Source organism: Leiobunum rupestre, chromosome 11, assembly GCF_980474605.1.
Source record: "Leiobunum rupestre chromosome 11, qqLeiRupe1.1.hap1, whole genome shotgun sequence".
In the NCBI taxonomy this organism is placed as follows: domain Eukaryota; kingdom Metazoa; phylum Arthropoda; class Arachnida; order Opiliones; family Sclerosomatidae; genus Leiobunum; species Leiobunum rupestre.
This window is the reverse complement of record NC_143394.1, coordinates 46,647,007-46,674,199: the sequence shown is the minus strand read 5'-3', so window position 1 is coordinate 46,674,199 and position 27,193 is coordinate 46,647,007. Positions and strand designations below refer to the sequence as shown.

At 36.1% G+C, this 27,193-nt stretch overlaps 1 protein-coding gene across 1 annotated transcript; it reads right to left on the bottom strand.

Annotated features, from left to right (window-relative positions):
* Positions 1-22: 22 nt before the first annotated feature.
* Cad99C (cadherin 99C) lies at positions 23-26,972 on the bottom strand. Its single transcript, XM_090162443.1, has 33 exons — positions 26,836-26,972; positions 17,609-17,697; positions 10,892-10,954; positions 9,393-9,535; positions 8,248-8,310; positions 8,079-8,168; positions 7,497-7,604; positions 7,279-7,392; positions 6,888-7,055; positions 6,622-6,822; positions 6,351-6,551; positions 6,144-6,281; positions 5,890-6,048; positions 5,624-5,808; positions 5,355-5,487; positions 5,147-5,229; positions 4,990-5,077; positions 4,798-4,923; positions 4,654-4,712; positions 4,201-4,444; positions 3,786-3,995; positions 3,609-3,725; positions 3,414-3,548; positions 2,647-2,774; positions 2,466-2,581; positions 2,270-2,398; positions 2,041-2,204; positions 1,398-1,711; positions 1,239-1,334; positions 1,102-1,176; positions 681-1,029; positions 334-611; positions 23-260 (listed from the first exon to the last, which is right to left on the bottom strand). The coding sequence occupies exons 2-33, from the start codon at positions 17,682-17,684 to the stop codon at positions 182-184; spliced, it is 4,632 nt and encodes a 1,543-aa protein (XP_090018569.1). The 5' UTR covers positions 17,685-17,697; positions 26,836-26,972; the 3' UTR covers positions 23-181.
* Between the last annotated feature and the right edge of the window lie 221 nt (positions 26,973-27,193).

Here is a 27,193-nt window from a genome sequence, read left to right as displayed (position 1 = left end):
GGTTTATTAACAAGAAAATATTACACATGGTTAGGTTTATCTCTTTTGGCACGACATATATAAAATAAATATTTACAATTTGCATTTTTCGTATCGAAAAATATCTTTACAAAACGAATCCCTCCTCAGATGAATGAAAATTCTATGTTTTTGCGAAGTGTATATAAACCTCAGCAGGGCGCTAAAGCATCGTCGTATCTTCTTTGTACGCGTGATGACTTCCGCTGCTTGGAAAGACTGGTATTATTTCGTCATCGTCGCTACAGGCGGTAAGAATTACGCTATTAAAATTAGCCTTATATAACCAGGACTTTACAGTGGACCAATTCTTACTTATAATCTTCGAACAGAGGATTCTTAACCGATCTCTCTTCTTTGTCCACGGACACGGAACTGTTCGCCGTCGTGGTCGACGCTTTTATGATGGAACCGTCTCCTTCCGGAGAGGGAGACATGTCCCTATAGTAACTTCCTTGATCCAGACCATACTCTAAGAATTGGCCTTTCTTTTTCGAGAGGTAAGATACGTTATCTATGTCTTTGACTTCGTTCGACGTGTTCATTTCGGACACGCTACCTTCCTCGTCGATGGGAACGCTCATTTGTAAAACCTGTGTATACAGTATTTATCTTAGTTATCAAACCATAGCATTTCCCTGGTGGTTCAAAGTTCAATGTACCTGTGTTTCGTACTCCTTTAAACTTGACTCGACTACCATGGGGTCGTACCGAGATGCGATGTACAATCTCTTGACTCTTTCTTTGTAAGTGACGTATCGTGACCACATACAACAGTGGTAGACTATTCCAATGAGCGTTAGTACAACAATAATACAGGCCAGCGCTATGAGCGACGCGCCCAAGTCTCCAACGTCAGCTGCTAACTTAACGGGTCGGATGGACTCGGCCGTAACCACCGTTACTGGTTGGGTTATGACGTACGGTTCTCTAATAGTGTGTCCCTGAGCGCCCAATGCGTTGGACATCTCGTTTAGGATAGTCATTTGGCTAACGTCCTTGAACAAGGCCCTATCGAGGATATTATTATTTAGTTTTAATTAAATGTTTTAATTTAAATACCATTTAACGATTATGACTTACTCCACAAGTCTAGGATCTTCCCTGGATAATATTCTGAAAGTTTGTGGGTCAATTACGTAAAACCATATGTCCGTTCTGTGGGAGATGGACGTTAGCTATTTGAAAATGTAATTGACATAAAAATCTCCTAAACTTACCCAGTTTTGTCGGATTCGATACTGTTGTTTCTGACTAATTTAAGCGAAGATATTTTCTCAATGTCCACTATCATGTTAGTATGTTGTTGCAGAATTCTATAACGGTATAATGTTAGCCGGGAAACCTACCAATACAGTCTGATAACAGCAAGCACTTACTCTATAATCTCTTCTTTAATCTCCAAGGCTTTGTCCGGCAAAGTGTTCTTGAGAGCCATAACCAATCTGTTGTTTTCGTCCACCAAGTTAACCTTAACTTCCGTCGTCTGTTTAGTCTGTTGTCCACTAGCGGGGTTGTCCATTGCGGAGACTTGAATCTTTAACGGTAGGTCTTCGGGTAGGATGTCTTCGAAGGTTTTCGTGTTGCTCAAGTATCCGTTTTCGTGATCGATTTTGAAATACTGCGTAGTACGCGCGATAGGAACTATGTCATAGGTGATTTTTCCGTTGGGACCCGAGTCTTGGTCCTTAGCCTAGATCACCAATGACAATTTTAAGTATCGTACCGCGCTTTAGCATAAGTGTATAATATTGTTCCATAAGTTTGTCACTTTGGGGAATATTTTACTCAGAGCTAGTAACGGAGTGACGTCATCACAAGAAGAAAAACCCCCTAGCGAGGCGCTGTCAAAGGCTACGTGTGACGCGTTAGCAAGCGGACGCAAAACTGCGACGGTGCCCGAAATGCAGTCCGTCTTGTGAATAGCACTCAGTAAAACTTTTGCACGTGTAGAATAGGAAGTTTCTTACTTATATTACAATATTATACACTTATGGCTTTAGTTATATTCTATAAACTTACAGCCACTTGGACAAACTGCGTGCCTGCAGGTGCGTCGTAGGGTAACGCCGCTAGGTATTTGTCCTTTGTGAACTGAACGTATCTGGTCGGTAAAATGAACTGCGGTTTGTTGTCGTTCATGTCGATTAGGTTCACCATAATTTGAGTGGTGATACCAGAGGCACCTGATATTATGACGTAACGTTAGCTTTGGTATGTATAATTTAGGTTAAGACGCTTTTTACATTACCTACTAAACCGCCAGAGGTAATTAGCCTAATGGTCAACATATGTCGATTTTTCTTTTCGTAATCGAGTCCGTGACTTTTAACTCTAAGTTCGCAGTCTCTAGCGTCGTTGTCCAAGACGTAAAAATATCCTGTAATCGAAAGTTAGTTTAGAACGTTGCCTTATCGTTTTTATCGATAACCATTATTCGTAAGTACCATCTTCATTGCCCGATATAATTTCGCAACCAATGGGGAAGTTTCCTTTGGGTTTGTTGATTACTGTCAAAGTTTTCACTAACGTATTCGCCAAGGAGTTCTCTTCGACTTCGACTCTATGTTGAGATTTTACTCGTTATTTAACTTCAAACGCAAGAATAAATAAATAAATTGAGCTAACGTGTAGTGGTAGTCGGCAAAGCCGAGACCCGCGTCAGGCGCGACTGTCACCAAATGTTCCACGTACACCGTTACAGTCGCCGTTGATGAGTATGTTGGTTCCCCGGAATCGTGTGCGATTACTTCAATCTATAAGTAACGACAATTAGACTTTTTATATTAAACTTTAGTTGTTATTATCATTAGCCTATCATAAGGTCCCCATAAGTAAAGGTTTACCATAGGGGCTCATGGTAACGGCGTTGTCCATGTGAGAAGATAATCAAAGTACGATGATAGGGCCATAGCGACATCTTTTTTTTTAAATTTCAACATCTAAAATATTACCTGACTTGGTAGAGCAGCCACGCTCGGGTTGATAAATGCCACACAAAACGCGTCTAAATCTCAAATTTAAAAAAAATACCTTCAGAAACGCAACTCTTATTTCTAATAGCCAGTTTTAGGTTATGATGAATGATTTTGCAAAGATAAGTGTTAATTTTTAAGTTAAGTTTTAGAGTGATTAAATTGTGCTTAAGCCTTGGCTGCGGTGCTAAGGGCTCACGTGGTTCTAAGTTTAAAAAAGGTCGCGCACGGCTTGTGCGCATTCATAATGCATTTCGCGAATTTTTTTTCAGAAATGCATAGCTGAGAACATATGATATCCACTAGGAGGTGCAGATTTTGAATACCTACCTCTTAATAACGGGTATGTGATCGTCAAAAATTTGGCTTAGACCTTTGCTTATGGGGACCTTATGGTAGGCTTATGATATTATATTGTACCCTGTATTCGGAATCTCTCTCCTTCCTAAGGTCATCTTTGACCGATATGACCCCGCTGTTACGGTCCACGAGAAAGTAGTTGGGAATTTTAGGCTGAATTGTGGATAGCTCGTAACGCACTTGATTATTTGGAGACTGTATGGATGATGAAATACTTTAGGGTTTATTCATTACTTAAACTAAACTCGTATTTACCGTTCCATCTCCGTCGGTAGCCACAACGGTCGTGACTACAGTACCCAACGGTACATTGTCTTGTAATCTAATCGGTAAAGGTAGCGAAGTGAACATGGGCGAAATATCATTGTGATCCTGTAATTAATATAAACGTTATCTTCCGGAAAACAAGCCAATGATGGATTTGGTTACTACCTGAACGGTAATGTGGATGGTAGTTCGAGCTAAAACGTCCGAGCTGGGGTTTTCCAGTGTACCAATGATTAATTTATGGGACCTTTGTTTTTCGAAATCAAGACCTTCGTTTGTTTTAACCATTCCAGTCTCTGGGTCGACGTGGAACAGTTGTCTGTCGCCTTCCTTAATTGTGTACGTGATTCTGGGAACTTTGTCAGGGTCCGTAGCCTACCAATATCGTTAATGTTTAGTCTACTATCCATTTATACGTCTCTATTAATTTAGCTATAGAATGGAATCGAAGTTAACCGCAAATTGGAATAATTTGACCGAATTCCCGTAAAGACGATTTCATTCATTCAGCCCCGAGTGAAATATTTTATAGACATTTTTTTGCTGTAGTGTGTATGTCTTTACCACGATTTGAGCTTACTTTGACTTGAAGAACTTCGTAGTTGGGGGCGTTTTCAGGCACGATTCCTTCGTAGAGAGGAGCGCGAAAGACGGGAACCTCATCTTCGACGTCGTTAACCGAGATGGTCACGCTAGCCGTGGAGATGCGGGAATCGGGAGCTTTGTCTTGGGCGGTGACCACCAGATGATAGCTTGGTCGCGTCTCGTAGTCCAATTTTTTCTCCGAGTAGATTTCGCCGTTCTCGTGGTTGATAGAAAAATCGCTTGAGGGGGAGATGACGTGTAAGTAATGTTACGGAAAGAAAAAGATGCCAGTTTAACGGGCGCGCCAAAGTACTCGTTCACGTTCTCCAGCGAGTTAGAAGGGGAAGGAACGGTGGGGGGATCACTTTTAAGGAAGAAATTCCTCCGCAAACCCGTTCACCGCGTTTATGTAAGATATTTTGCGCGTTAATAATAAAGGTTCTCTTACCTTGACCCCGATATGGAAAAGGAAATTTCCCCGTTAATGCCAATATCTTCGTCGTGAGCCTGCGATATACAACTTCGTAAAAACCAGTTCTCTAAACCATAAACGAGCGACTAGACGCGCTAATGAAGGTAGGTTCACACCGACCTGAACTTTTCCGACTAGAGCCCCGTCTATTCCTTCGTCGATGTTGAATTCGTAGTGGTCTCGCGAGAAAACTGGGTTCTGGTCGTTGATGTCCGTTACGGCTATGGCCACTGTACCAGTACTGAACTGTAATGCGCAATTTTGCGTTTATAGACGACCCACGAGTAATGTTTGTAGGTGTATGATACTTACCAATCCGTTTGGATCAACCGCTTTGACCATTAGCAAATAGGCGCTTATTTCCTCGCGGTCCAAATGTTTAGCGACCGATATTACACCGCTAATTGATAAACAAAGAGTCATTAAGCCACTCTTTCACCGTTAAATAATTCTAAGACGGAGGACATACCTGGTAGGATCTATGCTAAAATCGTCGTTAATGTTCCCCTTTTCGATGGAGTACTTGATGACGTCCTTTTCGGGGTCAGAAGCCTGAACGCCGGGAATACGTTTTAATTAAAAATTGGATTTACCTCCCCCGATTGGCCCGAGGCTCCCAAACCATCAAATTAATGAATAAACGCCTCGCGTGTACATAGGCCTTCTTTTTGACTTACCATTATAGTAACAACCGTCGAGTTGATAGAGGCCCCCTCGCTAACCTGGACCTCGTAGCGTTCTTTGCTCAGAACCGGTCCTCCGGTATTGGGACCGGGAACTACAATTACGTCCAGTATCGTCTGAGAAAATCTTTATGGAAACGAAAAAAAAACAGACGTTCTAGATCTAATTTTATATACCATCTTCATTCTTTTTTAGCTCGTTATTTTTGTAGTTAATTTGAGAATGACGTGACGCGGGTTGGGTAAAAAGTAGGCTACGTTACCTTCCGCCCGTATCTGTAGCCTGTACGGTGATGCTGTACTGTTCACCGGCGGAAATCTTGCTAATTACTTCTACCAAACCTTCATCGGGGTCGATTCGAAACTTATTGCGTCCATTATTGGAGACGTGGTAGATGGAATAGCTGATTTTGGCAAAGTCACCTTCGTCGTTGTCCCGAGCCTGGACCTTGTTAAGTTATTTAGAGAGCGATTAGCCACACCTCGTTTAGATTATAATGAAACTTGTTATTATTTATGAAACATGTACTTTGGTGACGGATTGGACGCCTTTCCCGGCTTCTATTTTGATAGGCGTGAAGTTTGGCAATTTTGGGCTGTTGTCATTAACGTCCGATATATGGACGCTAATGAGGACCGGAGCGCTGGCGGCGTTGGTGCCGTTGTTTCCAACTTGTTTGGCTGTTACCTATTGACGAAATCGTTCGGTTTAATTGGTATTAACAGGGCGTGTTTGTATCCTAATTGTTCTTAATTACTAGCTTCGATGAAGGTGAACCTTACCTGGAAAGTGTGCAATTTGGGGTTTGGAGGGTCGCTATCCAGTCCAGCTTCGTTTACCACGATATAGCCGTCGGGGGTGACTCGAAATACAGTGGTGGTCAGCTCGAATGCGTATTGTTGTCTCGGGTCATCGGGTCCCTGATATACGAACCAATATTAACATTAACAAGCGACTCAAAAGACAAAAGTTGCTATCTACAAACGTACGATGTCAACGTCTTCGACTTTCAACTTTAAGGCTTCAGTTCCTCCTTTGGTGGTAACGACCGTGGTCCCAACTGGTACGTTTTCGTCAACGTAACCAACATTCGAGGTCGGATGAATGAACGGGGGGTTGCTATCCACCGCTAAGATGCTCACGTGAAGTTTGGCCGTAGCGAATCGTTTCTTTTCTGTTTGTTCTTCGGCCTGCGGGGGTCACCGAATAAAGTGTTTAGCAAATATCGTAGTAGCAACGTCTGCCTTTTCAAAGACGTACCTTTACAACTATATCGAACGTTTTAAAGATATTTCGGTCGACTTCTTTAATTTGCCTGACAGTTCCCGATCTATGGTCGATTTCGAAGAAGTTGTGGTAGGATGGCGGGGTACCGCTAATGAAAGAATAATGTATAGCCGAATTCAGAGAATCTTTGTCCTTGGCTCGAATTTTTTCCGGCTTAACGTCGAGAACTCCAACCTACGTACGTACGTTAATGTATTTATAAAATTTGCTCATGATCACGTTGGGTCAAACTTCCTTACCAAAGCCCCACTCGTGAGTACCGCGTCGTATTGAGGGTTCACGCAAATACTATCAATCTTGGAACATCCATCGTAGACGAAGGACGGACCTTGGTCATCCTCGTCGGTAACGGTCACTGTTAAGGTCGTAGTACTAGTCAAACGTTCGGATTTTTCAGTAGCTTGATCCTTTAGAAGGACATTACGTTTAAATAAACCTTTAAACATAATTACCAGTAACCCATCGAAATGCGAGGCTTTCCAAATCAACGCCCACCCAATTATAAATTCGCAAATATCTCGAAGGCAATCGTTATCGACTCAGAAAAATAGTGTCACCCACTAAAATTCGCTCCTACCGCGTTCCGATGGTCGAATTAAAGGTAAAATGAAAATATGTGTCCTCGCTTACCACCGCAATCACTTTGAGGTAGAGTTTAGGGTTGGTTTCGTAATCCAGAGGGTTTTTGATGGTCACGAGACCTTGATGAGGGAAAGGAATTGAAAAGTAGTCGTAGCCGTCGAACTATAATTTGAGGGGAAATGTTTATTATCAATTTTCCGTAATTTAGCCGAGACTTAATTGAATGGTATGCGCCTCAAAATCGAGTCCTCGTACGCCGAACTTACCTCAGGGCGGTCTCCCGGTACGGCGAAGTATTCCACCAGGGCGTTATTACCGGCGTCTTTGTCCCTCGCGGATAAGTTCCAGAAGATTGTTTTGGAAACGGGTGAGGACTGAAACCAATTAAACTTTTCATGTAGTCAAACAAACTTAATTAAAGGGTTTGGACGCGTGTAATTTCGAATGTATTTTCTCCTCGCGTTCCTTTCGAGCAAATGGGCGTTTTTTTAATAATTTACTTTTCGAGTTTGTTTCTTAGAGTCGTTCTGATAACGTTTCGATCATTAAATAACAATTAACTAGTTATCTTTGGTTTCATTCGGAAACGAGTCCTTGGTACGTTTATTAACGTTTGAAACATTTCGGTCAAGTGAGAGAGGCTCCGAATAACGAGACCCTGGATTAAGGTACTGGTTCAACAATGACCCGGAAGTCAATTGGGCGTGTTCACGCAACGGAAACGAAATGAGTACTTCGTCTAATTGTTGTTACTAATCTATGTTAATAATATACGCTTTTTGTCTCATTTTAATAGATTGAGGGATTTTGTTTTCATAAAGATCTTTTTTTGATCAGAAGTAACTTACTTCGGGCACTGCAGTGAAATATTGCGTCGCGATGAACTGAGGGGCGTGGTCATTTACGTCGATCACTCGAACCACAACAGCTATGCTTCTCTGAATAATTAAGATTTAATGACGGTTTAATGGTTGTTTAATTATTTTTTCGTACATTGTTATTTGGGTGATAAATTACCTGCGTAGAGCCTGTGATTTCGCTGCACAGAATTTGCAATCGCAAAGAGGCGAATCGGTTGTCCTATATTTGGAATTGGTTTCATTAGAAATTATGATTTAATCGCGCGTTAATGATACGTGGAGCCCAAATCGATTGAGTTAACTTATTTAACTATAAATATTTTAATTGAGTAATTTACAAGGAGACATCCCGAAGTGTAACCCACCGATTTTGTTCAAACTCGGGGGATTGGTAGACGTTCATGTATGATGAAAAATCCTAAAGGGAATTTATTCAATGGGCAACCGTTTTGCCATGGCAACGAAAAATGTTTTTGATAATACAAAATATAAAATTTTCCCATTGAAAATAACATGGGATTTTGAACTCAAATTGATCAAAAGTTGATCAATTTTGATGTTTCTATTGTCAAATTTTAATTATTTTTCTTTTTTTGACATTTTCTAAATTTTGAATCGGTCAGAATCCCATGTTATTTTCAATGGGAAAATTTCCATTTGTTGTTGTCAAAAACCTTTTTTGGTTGCCCTGGCAAAACGGTTGCCCATAGAATAAATTCCCTTTAGGATTTTTCATGATACAAGAAGGTCTACCAATCCCCCGAGTTTGAACAAAATCGGTGGGTTACACTTCGGGATGTCTCCTTTGTTAGTCACAATGTTATTCATAAAATAAAATTTGTTTGAGATATTTTGGGGGAACCATGTAAATTAATTTTTACCTATGGTTAAATACCATATAAAATTGAAATTTAACGACTGATACCGTGAAATTTTAACTTTAATTTTGGGGGAATAATTCCTAACACAGTTTAGTTTCTTATTTCGTTAATTGTTCCCGATTTCGTTGGATCTAGATGAACCGTAATTTTATAAGATAAGTTTAGGCTTTAATTAAATTAAATAGTAGTAATCATCGCTCAGTGAACCTACATTCTCGTAGAAGGAAACTTTTTCAACTGAAAGTTAATTATTAACAAGGGAACTTCAATGTAAGCAAATTTAGAAGAATTAGGACAAACGCTTGACTGAAGGTCATGGTATTGAAAACTGTTTCTTCACGTGCGTGTCTGGGAAGACATGATTGTATTTGACTAAATCGATTATGAGCTCTTGTTTAAACTTGAAAGTGCGATGTCTTACATCTCGATCGATGGGGTGTTTGAGTACGAGTCTTTTGCCTTCGATGGCGAAGAAATCATGCGTGGCTGATTGGATGGACAATTTGATTTTGCCCGGCTCTCCCTGAATGGGCAGTTCCAGGGGTGTCGTCGTTTGATTTGTCTCTGTTATTCAAAATTAATATAATTAATTCCATCGCTTTATCGAGCATTTGGAACTGAACGAGGTCTTTGAATTCAAATGATTTATTTATAATAGAGGTTGAGTAGCGTTAGCGTTTAAACGTCTTTGCTCAAACCATACCATGGCGGAAATTAAACGTGTATTTGATTGACAAAATGTTCCCTATACCGTTCATTATCACTGTGTGCCAAAATCCGAATAACAACTAAAAACACTTTCATTCATAACTATCTGTAACGGTACAAGTACCAAGAGGTATCTTGAACGGCACAAGTACCAAGGGATATCTTGAACGGCACAAGTACCCAGAGGTATCTTGAACGGCACAAGTACCCAGAGGTATCTTGAACGGCACAAGTACCAAGAAGTATCTTCAACGGTACAAGTACCAAGAGGTATCTTCAACGGTACAAGTACCAAGAGGTATCATGAACGGTACAAGTACCAAGGGATATCTTGAACGGCACAAGTACCAAGAGGTATCTTGAACGGCACAAGTACCAAGAGGTATCTTGAACGGTACAAGTACCAAGAGGTATCTTGAACGGCACAAGTACCAAGAGGTATCTTGAACGGCACAAGTACCAAGAGGTATCATGAACGGTACAAGTACCCAGAGGTATCTTGAACGGTACAAGTACCCAGAGGTATCATGAACGGTACAAGTACCCAGAGGTATCTTGAACGGCACAAGTACCCAGAGGTATCTTGAACGGCACAAGTACCCAGTGGTATCTTGAACGGCACAAGTACCAAGAGGTATCTTGAACGGTACAAGTACAAAGAGGTATCTTGAACGGTACAAGTACAAAGAGGTATCTTGAACGGTACAAGTACCAAGAGGTATCTTGAACGGCACAAGTACCAAGAGGTATCTTGAACGGCACAAGTACCAAGAGGTATCTTGAACGGTACAAGTACCAAGAGGTATCTTGAACGGTACAAGTACCAAGAGGTATCTTGAACGGTATAAGTACCAAGGGATAACTTGAACGGTACAAGTACCAAGGGATAACTTGAACGGTACAAGTACCAAGGGGTATCTTTAACAGTAGAAGTACCAAGGGGTATCTTGAACGGTACAAGTACAATTACGTATGTTCTCTACAAACATTTTTATCATTTTAAGAAAGCATACTCGAGCGGAAAATGGAAATAAACTAGAAACAGGGAAATTCTAGGGGGTCATAGGTTAAGAGAAAGAAGATGGGCGGGCCAAATTAGGTAGCGTCGCTATATCCTTATCGCAGCCACTTTGCCAATACGATATTGGTAAACAAGTTTCAATATTTAATTTTTAAAAGTCACGTGTTTTTAAGCAAGATATGTAAACTCACGATCGCCTCGACTTTCCGGAATATCCACGATGATGACACTTTCTCCCCGTTCTGTCTCACAAACTGCAAAAGCATAAAAAAACATATAATTAGAAAAATCTAGATCCATATTAATTTATCGTGTATTTTAATTATAGGATCTTAACTCCCTTCATCTCCCCCGTCGATAATTTTGAAAGAGGGGTAAATAATGTTTCGCACCTTTTCGCTGGATTTCGTTAACGAAAGACATCCGTACTTATTGATTTGGAAAATTTTAATTGGTTTTTAATTGAGTCAGCCATCGAAGTAGGTTAGTTTTGAACGCGAATCTGTTTTTAACCGATATTTATTTTGGAACTTTTTAAGAGGTGTTTCCAATATAGTCCGTACCCTTTCCCTAGCCCGTGACTGTACTCTCAGCTAACCTTTCTTATATAGGTCTCTTATTAGCTTAAAAGTTCAGGCTTGAACGATTTCGACCACGATTTTGCAAACACGTGGTTTAATGTTTTAGAGCTTTTTCAAAGAAACGTTGTTTTTTTTCGCCTTTGGCGTTTTAGCGATTAAAGTTCCGTTGAAATTCATCGCATTTAATTTTAATTGGGGTATCATTTCGGGTATAATTTTGAGATAAATTCAGTCGCAGTTTATTTGACTTATGTCTGCATTCGGTTTTTTTTAAAATATTATTTTTGAAGATTTATTTTTTAAGTTCAGTAAAATTTCGTTAATATTTAGTTCAACAAAGTACGCAAAAATTTACATTTAAATGTAATAATATACAGGGTTAAGTCACCCCTCAAAACGTGTAGGGAGAAAGTATAGATTGAACGTAATAAACCTACGTCTATGGTCCTACAAGTTTCACCTACACGTTATCTAGCGCTGGCTTAACCTGTTTACTCAGTAGAAATTAGATTTTGCAACACTTTTCTGGCCAAATTGTAACAGTAAAATTACACCGGTAAGGCCGTAACTGTAAATGTTTACATGATTATTAACATGCTAAATTTTTTTCTCACGAGATCTTGAGTAAATTGTAAGGTATATGTTAAACGAAATAATATTTTAGCTGATATGAAATCTAACAAAAATTACACAATAAATAGAAAATATTTCGATATTGGCTACGTCAATTTGGGTGAGTTTTACATAGTCTTTCTTTTGAAATAAAATAAAATTTTCATTTGAACCTTCTTCTAAAAAGAACATTGAAATAACATCCGTGATAACGGAAGGTAACTTCCGTTCTAAAACAATATTTTATCAAATGAGTCATGATATCATACCTTATCACGATTAAAATTCCTCTTTTTTTAAATTACCACGTCGTATGATAAAGAAATTTAAGTGGAAATACGTTATCTTGCATCAAAATTTAGGTGAGAACCGACCCTCAGTTTCAACAGAAGTCTAATTTGCAAACTAGTCATTTCCGGTACAACGATTCCCCCCCCCCCTTTCACAACGTGTTATCAAAACTCGCAGTTGAAAACTATACAACAACAATGGGGTGTCATGTTATACATTCTAGTTCAAAAACAACTTAAACAAGCACTGGCGTCACCATTTCCCTTAAGAAAGATCTGGTTTTCGAACGCACCCGACTTTAATTTCTGACACAACAGGTTCTTGGCCATAAGGCAAGACGACGTCAGTTACTTCTTGGGGTAATTTCTCAATCGCACACAAGCTGCGACTGAGAATATTTTTACCGACTGACTTATCGTCAGACAAGCGTTATTTTTGTTTCATCGCTTATTTAGAAGTAGTGTTGTAAGTCGAAATTTTTTTTCGGAAAATGACCGAAGCCTTTTTTACGGAAATTTTCGGTATTTTCCCACAAAAAATAAAAAAAAGTTTTAATTCTATGATTAGTCTAATATTGTTTGCAAATTTAAATAAAGCGGAATTTTAGCCTCATTTTTCGAATCTGAAAGTAAAACTAAACCTCTAGACTAGTTTAAACTGATTAACAATGTAACACTATTAATGTTTTGTAGTATGTTTACTGTTATTAGACATTTTATATCGATAAAAAGTTAAAAACATTAAAAACCCTTAAAAAGTAATTTATGTTTAAATTTTTCATTTTTCCGATTTGCGGAAAATTTTTAATTGAGGAAAGTTAACAACACTATTTAAAAGTGTCGTTTTCGTCAACTCGAATACCTCGAAAATTGAATAATAATGATCGTTGTACGCCATACGACGGTGACTAGATGATTTATTTTAAGTTTGGGTGGAGATCGCGTAATATACGGTTAGATGCTTCTTTTCAGTACGTTATAACACAAAGAGACGCGGCCAATTTCAACTTAATTTTCTTTACTCTGCCGGTTCATTTTTTCCACTCGTTGGACATTCTTTGAGATAGTATCTAACTTATAGATAACCCTGGAGAGAGAGAGAGAGAGAGAGAGAGAGAGAGAGAGAGAGAGAGAGAGAGAGAGAGAGAGAGAGAGAGAGAGAGAGAGAGAGAGAGAGAGAGAGAGAGAGAGAGAGAGAGATAGAGAGAGAGATAATTATTTGATCTTTGAAATATTTCGCGGATTCGGTCTCGTGAACTCATTCATACCGTTTTTACCCATTTTAGATGGAACTTTATTCTTAAGTATAGTCCCTCAACTTTACCCCATTTCTAGTCTTAGATTGAAATGTTAGGTGAGAATGTTCGATTTTCTCGAGGTTTGCGGTGCCATTTGGATAACAATAATCCCGACAAATTTCTCTTCCGGAACGTAGAATCTCTTGTTATTTTCGAAGCGGCGAATGTTGTTTATTTTAAGTTTCTCTCGCGCTGTATACCTGATATTAATTTTTTTTTCAATATTTAAGAGAAAAAAATTGTTTTTTTTTCGCCAAATGATATCCGGCACTGGATTTACTCTAAGATTGTGAGCCTACGCTATTACCAGAAGGTTATAATATCTTTAACGAGTGAATTATGAAGGTATTAGTAAGTGTAGGGAGCTGTTGACTCGCGTGGAATGAAGGGCTTGCCACCACCTTCCTACGCGGTACAACACTATCACCTGATCTGTTTGCGGATTTTAATTATTTTCAAATGATTAAGAATTTCGTTTTACGTTAAAAATGGTTACCTGCCTTGTTAAAAATTGTTCGAGTAGTTCAATTAGAAAATTATCATTTTATTCGATACCGAAGAGATCACCACAAAGGCCTAATTTGATAAACTTTGCCGACTTCTTTTCGTAGATATTCCTGTTGTCATTTACTATTTTATTTAAATTAACCCGGTTTAAAATCTTACCTGGTTTGTTTAGGGCCCATAGCGATATTCATTTAAAAATTTGAAAGCATAAATCTAATTTCGGTACGTTTTGTCGTTTTGATTAGATTATTAACAAAATGGCTACCAATTTAGTAGCTGGGCGCGAAATGGTTTGAATTTTTGACATCCCATCCCGGTTTCCATGGAGACTATAGGCCCTTCCCTTAGGTGCAAACGATGTAGAGGGAGCAGAATACTTAATTATAATATATTATACAATATATTCTAATTAACTTAATGAATTCTATGTAGCAGAAGAAATATATTTATAATTAATGTGTATTAATTGATTGAGGGACAATTATATTTAGCGGCAAGTGAATCTGGAGCAATTTTTCGAGCCAGAAAAGCAAAAATTCACATTTTTATCATGAAAAATTTTAATTACAAACTGATTATACGGTGATAATTGTCTAAGACAATTATAAAATAACGAATCAACAGAATTACAACGCGTTTCAAATAAAATTGACTATACTATGTTATTACGCGTTGTTATGTAAAAGAGGGTGTTACATAAATGAACATGATGTTATCAGAATTGGGTGAGGAATTTTGTTTTCAATCGGATGAAAAAAGTCTATTTATACCCCTTAGGCAGTACCAATATGGGAAAAATGTTAATTGTAATAAGTTCTTTCCCCGTATTTAGTTTTAATCTTCGTAATAGCGTTCGCCCTTTCCCCTTTTGTCAAGGCTGATTGTTGTCGATCCAAGGACGATAAGTTTCTAAATTTCTCATTTTCAATTCTCGCAGTTTTATTTCGCATATACATTCTCGCTCCGGAGATAGACACGCCTAATTTCGTGGCTTTAGGAGAATGACTCGAAGCGAAGGGTTTTCAATGGCGAAAACACCCAACGCTGTTACATAAATAGCGATCGTTATGTCACTCGGATATATAATAGAAAGACACTCTTGCCTTTTTTGTATGTCGCCAAAGATTTATAACGTTATTTAATTGCCATATCTTAAACGTTCCTTCGTTAATTTGTACGATCAATTTTTGACATTTTTCCCGTTATGTAAAACTTTTAATTGACGTAACATGGAAATTAACGAAATATATAAACTGAGAATAGTTTTTTTTTTAAATCCAGGAGATTGCAATCGGCCAGAAATATAATATATAACTTCTACAAATGATTCGGTATCTGGCATTTTTTTAAATTTAAAATTGTAGGTCGAATGTAGATGCTATTAAAAAAAAAGATTTTCAAATTATCACTGATAACAGTTTATCTGATTCGTTATCCCAATTAACCGATAACCGGTCTACGCTGATTTGTTATAATTTATCTCACCAGATTCAGTTAGCTTAAACATCATCTGACTTTTACTTTAAGTATATAATCTCATGGAAGCAAATCAAAATAAACACAACTTAAAAATTTTAAAGGAATTTAATAACAGAGGTCTCTGAAATCTGCTCAGTTTCTGCCTGTTGGTTTACAATGAATTCAGATCAGTTTCTGGCTTAAATTATGTTGTTTATATATTGACCCATATCAGGAATCCATACCTCTATTTGGAATGCTTATCGCGGCAGATATTCGTCTCGATGTGGCTGACGGTTTTTTTTTTGACGTCACTATGTTAACTTAACAAACAACAACGTGAGAGGGGAGCGCGCGCAAAGGGGATTTGTTATCTCGTAGGCGGGGCCAAAGCCGTCAGAGTGATCTTACCATACGCGATACGCCAGGATAAGCATTCCAAGTAGAGGTATGGATTCCTGTGGAAAACTATTGCGATAGCCGTAAAGTGATTATTAGTGATTACTGATTGATGGCTCTGATTATAGAAACATTATCTTGTAATTTGACATAATCCTAATTATCCTACCGCCGTAGAACATTGGTTTGGTACATTCCAGTTGTTGACTTATAGTAAATATCTAAGGTAATTTGCATGACGGCAGTATATTCCGAAATTAATAAGTAGAATATTTATTCTGTCCCTCAGATTTAGATATTTATATTTTGGCCTAGCTAAAAAAAAATAAAGATCAAAATTAAGAACTACAGTTAATTGTGATAATCGAGATGATACCAATTATATTATACTGCATATTTTGTTTACTAACAAACTGCCTTTATACAGTGTAGCCCGTCGTGTTTTGTTTAAAATGGTGTCGTCCCATGTTTTGGCGCGAAACCAAGTTTTTAATAATAATAATAATAATAATAATAATAATAATAATAATAATCAGCTAGGCTAATACCTTAGGCCTAAGTCATCAAGCGACTTTTGAAGCCATTAATTTAGGTGGCCGGGTTACAATGCGTAGGAGGGTGGTGGCAAGCCCTGCATGTCACGAGATCGAGCCAACAGCTCCCTACACTAACTATTACCGTTAACTGTCTTTTGTAATATAATAATATTGTTATCTTATATGTAACATAATTCCTTATGTGGTATGAATTAATATAAAGACCCTATATTCTAGAATCCAGGCTGTAGTCGGGCAAATCATGGGAAACGTATGACATAATAATAATGTAACACATTCATGCCATAATAATAATGTAACACAGTCATGAAATAATAATAATGTAACACATTCATGACCTAATAATTATGAAGTAACACATTCATGACATAATAATAATAATGTAACACATTCATGACATAATAATAATAATGTAACACATTCATGACATAATAATAATAACGTAACACATTCATGACCTAATAATAACAATTTAACACATTCATGACAATAATAATGTAACACATTCATGACATAATAATAATGTAACACATTCATGACATAATAATAATGTAACACATTCATGACATAACATTATTACATTATTATGTTACATACATTATAATTATGTCATAAATGCGCCACAGTTAAGAATAAGTTTCCAATGAATTGCCCGACTTAAGTATAAGCTCTTAAATATTAATATTTACCACATAAGTAACTATGTTAAAAATCATTATTCATATAAGATAACATTATTATGTTACATTATTATCTTATATGTATAATGATTTTTAACATATTTAATTATGTGGTATATATTAATATTTAAGAGCTTATACTTAAGTCGAACAATTCATTGGAAACGTATTCTTAACTGTAGCGCATTCATGACATAATAATAATGTAATAAAAGATTATATGTATTACCATACGAAAGACATTTCCTTATGGTATGAATTAATATTTAAGATCCTCTACTCAAGAATGCCGTTCATCGAAATGTAGCGCATTGAATTAATTAAACCCATTTATTGATACAATTCTACGTGTTTGGGTTTGGTGTTCACGCTGTTTCCGCGTTCACAGGCGTCACGCGAGACTCACCTCCCACCATCACCGCGTCTGAGATCGTATTAACCCGCATGACGTCTTCTGTGTCTTATGCAAATATTTCCATCCCACGTAAAAAAGTGAATGAATCTGAGCAAAAACAAGTACACTAACCTGCTAGGCTGGTTCTGATTAATCCAGACAGGAAGACTACGGATAGGAACATCGCACCTGTTAGCCAAGGCTTCATCCCTGGATCTTTTCTGTTGGAAATAAGAATATTTTATTCACCACTTTTTCAACCTTAACAATAGTCAAATCTCAGCCCGGAACTTTAATTTTTTTTACATTTTGTTAGAAGCAGTTCGACCGTGTAGCATTTTTCACGTGTGACACTTTTAAAGTAATTGAGAATCTGACAACTGTCTCGTACAGGTATCCATTAGATATCCCGCTTTTTTCGGCAGCTCGGTTTAAAATTTCTGGTCAAATTCGATGTATGTCAAATATTTCAAACTTTTTCTTATTTGAAATGTTTATGTTATATTTTTCCAAATTCATATTCAAGGCTTTCAAGCTCTCATCATTTTCGTAACACGAAATTTCTGGGTTTTTCTTCCCATCGTTCCAGTTATATCTAGGAAAAATATACGTCTCTATTTCCAAATTTGACAAATTCCTCATGTTTTTTTACTCGAATATATATTAAAATTCTACCTGCATGTTGACAGAAGTATTCTGGTCCAATTTTATAAATAATACTATAGTGGAAAATCTATGTCAAGATGCTGAATTTTTAAGCCCGTTTAAATCGTTGATTTTTGTTTAATAACTAGTTAGAAGCAGTCTAATAACGGAGACGAAATCGTAGATTGCGGAGATAGCGGTATACCCCTCATATACGATAATAAACACCGAAAAATTATCAATGTATACTTGAAACGTACCGCTACGCTTTCTCTATATAATTTTTATAAAAATATATATATATTCTTAATTTTCCCGAAATGACGGTCTGAAATTAGAACTGATGCGATGGGAGGTACGAAAAGATATAAAAGTAAATCTATATAATTATAATTTCAATAACACACGGTTCTCGAAATTCATTCGAGGGACGCGTAATCCCTGGAGGTTGCTCTTTTCCAGAGGCTGTTTTTTCCGCTCCTTTAAGGCTTCTAACATTCCCTTTTAAAATCTATCACCTTTCAAGGAACGAAATTCCGAAGCACGCAATTAATTTAATTGATTAGATTTTTATCTTTTCAGATTTTTATCCTGGAGCTACCGTGTCCGATATGTTTCTAGGAATTTAGATAATAATATTATTATTTTTTTTTTCAAATCTTTGAAAAGGAAAAAAGCCTGTTCTGAACAGACGTTGGGGGCTATGCCGAGTGGAACGTGAACTTTGAGACTGGTGTGTGGATATATATATATATATATCTATTAACGTTGTATTATGAGGCTTTCAGGATTCACCCTCTAACTTGTTCGACTCGTTTAAAAACGGTCTTTAATACTTAAAACTTGTTTCCTTTTGCCCGATTGTAAAAAGAGGGTCATTCGTGGAGTCGAGGCCAGGTTAGAACTGTCATATTTTTTAAAACCGTCGTCTACGTTTAATTTTTTTTTAGTTTGAAAAAGTACGTCATGAAAGCTTTTATTGCCGAATGACACTAAGCGATTTATTGATTTAGAACGGCAGGAAATCAATTAGATAATCGGGTCTACGAATCGTAGGTAATTTGCTTAAAGTTTCACAGAATCGTTTAAAAGATACGCGATAAATTTCAGTTAACTCCACCCCTTTCGTCACGGTTCTTTAAGATAATCCCTTGAAATCATCTAATAGAAATTTGTGGGAATCACAGAATGTGAGGAATACTTGGAAATCATAGAACACTTTCTAGAAAATTAAGTAAACAAGTGTAGAAAAGTGTTACACGTGAATAATCATTTTATTTAGAATGATGTCTCGACCTATTTTTATTATTATCATTTCCATATAAATGGTTGGTTTTCATCCAAATAGACCATTGTTGAAAGTTTGATCGGATGATATTCAGATTTAGTGAATTTATTTTGTGTTTTCGTCCTCTTTTACTATAAAATAACGTAAACTTTTCACTTGGTTTGATGGCTCATATGTCTTAAATATTGGGTAGCATTGTGTTAAGTATTAGACCAATACCAATACCAATATAAATTAACATATCCGTCCAATACTGGACCCTTATAGTTTGCAGTATCCGTCTAATATTAAGCTCGTGTAGTGTACAATATCCGTTCAATATCTGGCTCGTGTAGTTTACAATATTCGTCCATTATGAAGCTGTCATAGTTAACAATATTCGTCCATTATGAAGCTCTCATAGTTAACAATATTCGTCCATTATGAAGCTCTCATAGTTAACAATATTCGTCCATTATGAAGCTCTCATAGTTAACAATATTCGTCCATTATGAAGCTCTCATAGTTAACAATATTCGTCCATTATGAAGCTCTCATAGTTAACAATATTCGTCCATTATGAAGCTCTCATAGTTAACAATATTCGTCCATTGTGAAGCTGTCATAGTTAACAATATTCGTCCATTATGAAGCTCTCATAGTTAACAATATTCTTTCATTATGAAGCTCTCATAGTTAACAATATTCGTCTATTATGAAGCTCTCATAGTTAACAATATTCGTTCATTATCCCCCTCTTATAGTTTAAAATATCCGTCCAATAACGGGCTCTCATAGTTTTCAAGATTCGTCCAATATCGGGCTCGTATAGCTTTTAATATTTGTCCAATATCGGACTCGTATGGCTTCAAATATTCGTCCAATATCGGGCTCGTATTGCTTTCAATATTTTTCCATTATCGGGCTCGTATTGCTTCAAATATTCGTTCAGTATCAGGCTCGTATAGCTTTTAATATTCTACCAATATCGGGCTCTATAGCTTCCAATATTCGTTCAATATCAGGCTCATATAGCTTCCAATATTCGTTCAATATCAGGCTCGTAAAGCTTCCAATATTCGTTCAATATCAGGCTCGTATAGCTTCCAATATTCGTTCAATATCGGGCTCGTATAGCTTCAAATATTCTACCAATATCGGGCTCGTATAGCTTCCAATATTCGTTCAATATCAGGCTCGTATAGCGTCAAATATTCTACCAATATCAGGTTTGTATAGCTTGCAATATTCGTCGAATATCGCGTTCGTATAGCTTCCAATATTCGTCAAAATATTGGGCTCGTATAGCTTCCAATATTCATCAAAATATCGGGATCGTATAGCTTCCAATATTCGTTCAATATCAGGCTCGTATAGCTTCAAATATTCTACCAATATCGGGCTCGTATCCGTACAATATCCGGTTAGTAAAATTTACTTCTAATATTTTCCTCATTGGTTTCCAATAATTTATTTAAACTAATAACCAACCCAAATATTCCTAGAAGTTAGAATATGGCTGAAGCTAAACGCCAAAATAAAAATCCGTGAATATATACTAAGCATTTGTTTGAGAAAGAATTCCAAACCGTTGCGTCGCCGGATATTATTTACATGTGGCGTTGCTCCTCTAAAATTTCGAATACTTGAACGTAAGCCAAGAATTCCGGATCTTCTCGGGATTTCGTTCCACTATTTTCCAAATAAAAGTCGTATACTAAAAGCCGATCAGCTGTTATACGGTCCACCTCTTTTAATATTTATATTAAATTTAATAACAGCGCTCTGGAATGTTCAGTAACAAAAAACATTAATCGTTTCAATTGGATATCTCCCGTAAACATATAAGATAATTTTGTCACGTTGCGATCCACGAGTTTTGTAGATATAAAATTGGCTATATTTTGCCATACCCTTTATGAATAATTAGTTTTTTTATTGCATTTACTTGTGAATTAGATTCCGTTATTTTCTTTAACGATATTATCAAAGATCTATTACGACTATAAAATATGGTTGAAGGTTGTATTACATACGCGAAACGAAAGAAATGTAAAGAATCACGTTGGTTTGACTGTGGTCCAACTAATATTTTTTTACTCCTATATAATTTTATTGTAATTTTATTCGAAATATTTTACACGGCTTGTTATTGAAACGGTGACTCGTTAAGGCTGTTGCGTAAGAATGAATTTCGAGGTGTTTGTTTATGCGTGAATTAAAGAGACTTTTGGGGATGGAAATAAGCACTAGAAATTTAGACGATGATAATTCAGAATTTCTAATATTTTTGTATCGCCAAAAAAACTTTTGCAAAAACTATCGTTTAAAGGGAATATAACATGCAAAGCAATCTCAAGGCCCCCACTCAAATCTTCAATTTCTTTATAGGAAAAATAGGATTATATTTATAAAAATATAGGACTTTATAGGACTATTTTTACAAAATTATAGGATTTTATAGGACTATATATGCTATTTAATTTACTAACTTTATGCATTTAAAAACTAAATCTATATTTAGTGAAATAAATCTCTGATTTTCACTTAAAAAATAGAAACAATTTAACCATTTTATCAAAAATATATACAAGTAGCTAACCATGCTAACAATAACAAAAGTATAGACTAGAATGACTTGGTATAGGAATTTATCCTATAGCTAAAATAGCAATTTAACTACTGAGTGGTTGGATTTGAAATGGGCAAAATATGAAAATTATAGGATTTTATAGGACTTTTGAGGGATTTTACTAAAAATATAGGATGTTATAGGACATTTTTGAAAATATAGGATTTTATAGGAATTATAGGACCTCTGGGGGCCCTGCAATCTTTATGGAAGACTCCTTCAATTTTTCAAATTACCCCGTACATTGGCGCGGAACATTTTTAAAGCCAAAGGCAAGAGCGGTCAAAGCTGCAAACGTTAGTGTTCCATACCAAATACCTGAGGTTATATTCCCTTTAACAATGACATTTTAAATATTAGGGATGCCTATTTTGCTAATATCGGCTAAAGCAAAGCCGATATTGTCCGATACCGGTATTAGAAAAATATTTTCAGAAAAACATTTAATAATAAGAAAATTCTCGATGAACTAACTAATGATAATATTTTATTTTATTGGCCGCGCCACGTGCGCCAGACTTCAGAAGATAAATCATACCTTTTTTAGACAATAAAATGAAAAGAAACATATTCGGATATGCTTTTGCAAACTTTTTTCATGAAAAATTATAATAAAATAAATAAATAAACTGAACCGTCTTTTACAATGAGTTTATCATATACACTATTATTATGATAGATAACTTTGTAAATATCGGCCTATATATCGGCTGTACCCATATCGGTGCATCCATATTAAATATACAAAGTTATCATACATTATAGACAATTCACCCGCAGAAAATTAAGTCAATTGAATTAAACAATTTTACGAATAGTACCTTACGCAACTCTAAGTTATATCCCACGTACCTTTGAGTCTTAACGTAACTTCAAACAATGGCTTAATAAGATATCGTGTCCAACTTCTTAAAATAAGCTTGTCACTTTGCGGCGTGTTTAAGTTTTTAATCTAATTTATTAATCTAATAAACGCCATTTCCTGGTATAATGGCGTCTCTAAACCGGTCTTAGAACTTTATCCAAAATCGTCCCGTCGCTAAAGCTACACGAAATGTACGCTAATTTTAGTCTTCGGCCGACAAACTTTATATGAAAATAGGAAATGGAACACTTTTTATCCGTAGTTAATTAATTAAAAGAGAATGTTTTAATTTTAGAAATAGGAACTAGCTAATTTCCTTATCCCGCGGCCTTCTCCGCCTGACATTAATCAAACCGTATCTTTGTGACAGTTTTAAACAGAATATTTCGATATTTTTTGGGTAAATTTTGTTTTATGGTCGCGTTACTAGTTAACGTTGTTTATTGGGTGTAAATTAAAATCATTTTGATTTTTGTTTAATTTCAAGAATTAGGAAGTTTAATTTTACTATGGCGATTACTGGATGGTAAATTATTAATTCTTTGTGCGGCTTATTTATATCACTGCGCGGGTAATTCTGACAATTGGAACTCTAATTTTGGAACGCTACCAATATTTTTTTTCCCACCGATGGAAAAAATATTTTTTCTTTTAAGTGTCGAAATTTCTTGAAATGACGTCCTGGCCAACCAAAATTAAGATAATAAAATGGAAATAGAATAAAATCGTTCCACATTTTGCAACCTTACGTAATTTATAAAAAAGGGGGGCTATTTCCACAGGACCTTAAGCGCCTTTTTACACAATACAGTCCATTTTTAAAGCGCACGGTTTGGAGAAAAGCAAAAATTTCGTACTTTATCCGATACCCCAATGGCTAAATTTAAGAAAGGAGCCCTGCCTTTGCCAACAATACTAGCTTAACCTGAATTTTGAGTCCCGTGTAGGGGTGGAATGGTTTGCTTTCTTCCCAATTCCTTGATTAGCTATTCAGAGACCCACATAGGCGAGCATTCATTTCGCAAATGCCAAAGCGGCAAATGAAGCAATTTAGCGCTCGCTCGTTTCGGCGGTTTTTTAGGAGCGAATTGTTACGAATGCGTATAATGTGGGCTAAAAGGTTTTAGTAGAAGAAATACCCCGCCAGGAAACTTTTCAATCATCCCGTTTGAAATCTCTTCAATACTGATTAGTTTTCCCGCCTTTCCCTCTTCCGAGAAAGTAGAGGTTTTGTTTAGGGCTTCTTTCAATTTATATAAATATAATTTTGGATTTTTTTTGGGGCAGAAAATATCGTTTGGGAAAGTGTATTAGCGATGGAAGTGTTTGATTGAGCGGGGGAATGGCGCTCAAGCTGTGACCTGGTTACATTTATATTTCTAGACTCGACTGATCTTTTCCAATTTGACTTTCAGATAATCGGAATTCCAGCCTTTAATGAGGTCTTATTTATTGCGAGAAAGTTACCAAAGTCGGCGGGTGCCTTTTAACAGTCAGCCAATTAAGATTTTCCCTTTCTTAAGTTATTCCAACGTTTTCTGATGAAATAATTTCTACGATTTTGGGTAATCTCGTTATCTTAAGTAGATATGACAAAATCGTCGTGTAATTGTTGAAACTATATGATCCAAATTATATTGTGTTAATTTGATATTTGCCCCGAGTGTTAGTTAATTTAATGGTTTGGTTTACTAATTGATTTCATTTAAACGCTTGCGAAAATGTTCCATAACCAAAAACCAATACAGAAAATGTCACCAAGATTCTTATATTAAAAAAACACTCATTTTTAGACGTTATAAACTTATTTAGCGTTCTTAAGCCACCCTCAAGAAAGTTTTCGAAGTGTAGCTTATAGAGCTCGGGATTTCGAGAAGAAATATCCGTTTTATTTGTTTTTATCCATAAGCAAAAATTATCCGAATAAAAAATTAATTTTTGCATATTAATTCGTTTTATAACCGCGAATGATATCCATAAATAAACAGTTAACCGTAATTTTTACGAATAATTGAAATTTTTGCTCTTAATTTACCTGTTCTAGCAATTCATTAAACTATACTTTGAGGACGAAATTTTATCATTTCACTTTTCTAAATGTATTTAAAACGGCTGGCTTTCACTGACCTCTCATCGCTCATTGTTTGAAGAATTTCAAAATAGGAAATTAAATTTAAAAATAACGGAAAAGGTGTTTGGCCTCAACACAATACAACCCGCGAATTGATTGTTTTTAATTTCAAAGTCCACCGTCACTTTTCAATCTCGCGGCTCGGCTGGTGACTGACTGTTAAAACAATGGTTCGAGAGTGGTATCCCTGCCCCGTTATTAAACCCAAATTTTTTTGTCACTCATGACCGTTTCATTTCGCGAATAACGTTGCGAGAAGAATAAAACGTTGCTTAATAATCTTGCCCCATCAGGAAGTCATTTTCTCCGCCATTTTTTTATTAGCGTTTATCTCGTTCTTTAAGAAGCGACTCTACCATTTTAACGGGTGAATCTTGTCACCCCTTTTCGAGTACCCCTGAGCGAAAAATTATCTTTAATACAACGGATATTGTTTCTCGTATTGTGTTCTCTATATGGAACCCAAGGCTTAGGAGCAATTTTATCTCTTTGAATCTTTAATTTTTAGTCAAACCGGTATTCTTAAAAAGGACTCCCATTATTGTAATCCAAAATTTATAATATTAGATTCTTATTTTGTTTCGGGCCTTTGTCGAAGTTACCTCGACCAATTTATTTTTATTTTTCGTATAATTGTCGGTAGTGGTATCCTAATATTAATTGGGAGTATCGTCGCGTATCTTGCCCTATTGTTCTGTTTTTTTTACGTCTTATAGTTCACTGGAAATGTACTTTTTCTCTTTGGAATTTAGGGTTTAATTTGACGGAAATATGTGAGAATATTGAGTTGTTTATCTCGAATCTGGAACAAAATATTTTGTTTCAAGTTCTGACATGGAAATTTTGTTTTCTACATGGTCATTTAAATTTTATGCCCTTAATTTCGAATTCCTTTCGACCAAGTTTTGCTGTTTTTATGTTTTAATAATAAGTTACGTTTGTTAGAGAAAATGAAATTTGCGACCCTGAGTTTTGGATAAAATTACGTAAATTATAAATGTAAAATCGTTTAAAATATTGAAACACTGTCTCAAATATTTTCTTATATTTCCTAGCCAAAATGTTCTCAATATCATATAATTGGAGTTTATTGTACAGGAAATACACAAAAAAGTGTATACACTTATTGAACCGTGTGTCTTGCGCGATAATAAAATAAAATTAGAAACCATCCATATCGGATTATAAAATAAACCCAAACGTTTACGTATTTATAACAAATATTTACCAATTTCAGACTAAAATAGTTAAACGTATACGAAACTCTGAAAAGCACTTAATCCATTTTAAAATAAACGTGGGACTGTAAATAGGGTCTTCGAACTTCCGAAAGCAAACCTACGTTAGAATGTCAACCTACGCGAAGTTAAAGCGTTGGAAACCGAATTGAATGACCGTTCAAACCCTCTTCAAATAGTCTCGACTATAACCTTATATAAATAAATAAAAACTCGACTATAACCTTATATAAACAAATAAAAACTCGACTATAACCTTATATAAATAAAAACTCGACTAAGTTATAGTCGAGTTTTTATTTATTTATATAAGGTTATAGTCGAGTTTTTATTTATTTATATAAGGTTATAGTCTATAAAAACTCGACTATAACCTTGTATAAATAAATAAATAAAAATCGACTATAACCTTATATAAATAAATAAAAACTCGACTATAACCTTATATAAATAAATAAAAACTCGACTATAACCTTATATAAATAAATAAAAACTCGACTATAACCTTGTATAAATAAATAAATAAATAAAAATCGACTATAACCTTATATAAATAAATAAAAATATATCAAATATCATACCTGTATAACGCGAGCTCGAAAATTGTTTTTTTTCACAACCCAATATAATCAAAATCGAAAAACGCAAGTTCCGGCGTATACCGTCTCTGACTTTTTGAAACCAGCCGCGTGTTTTAAAAAACAATATAGACAATCCGAATCAGCGAAAGCGAGGATATTCAACGCGACATCCGAGCTGTAATCTCAGTCACGGTACTAATCAAAATCACGGCGTACTTTCTACGTAATCCATTTTTCTCGGAGAATTCTTCGAGACTGGCTAGCCTTGTCGCGAAGGGAGGTCACGGAATAAACGTCCTATGGCTACGAAAGCGTTGGCTTCCACTATAGCGGCTACGGAGGTTCCCGAACAACTGGT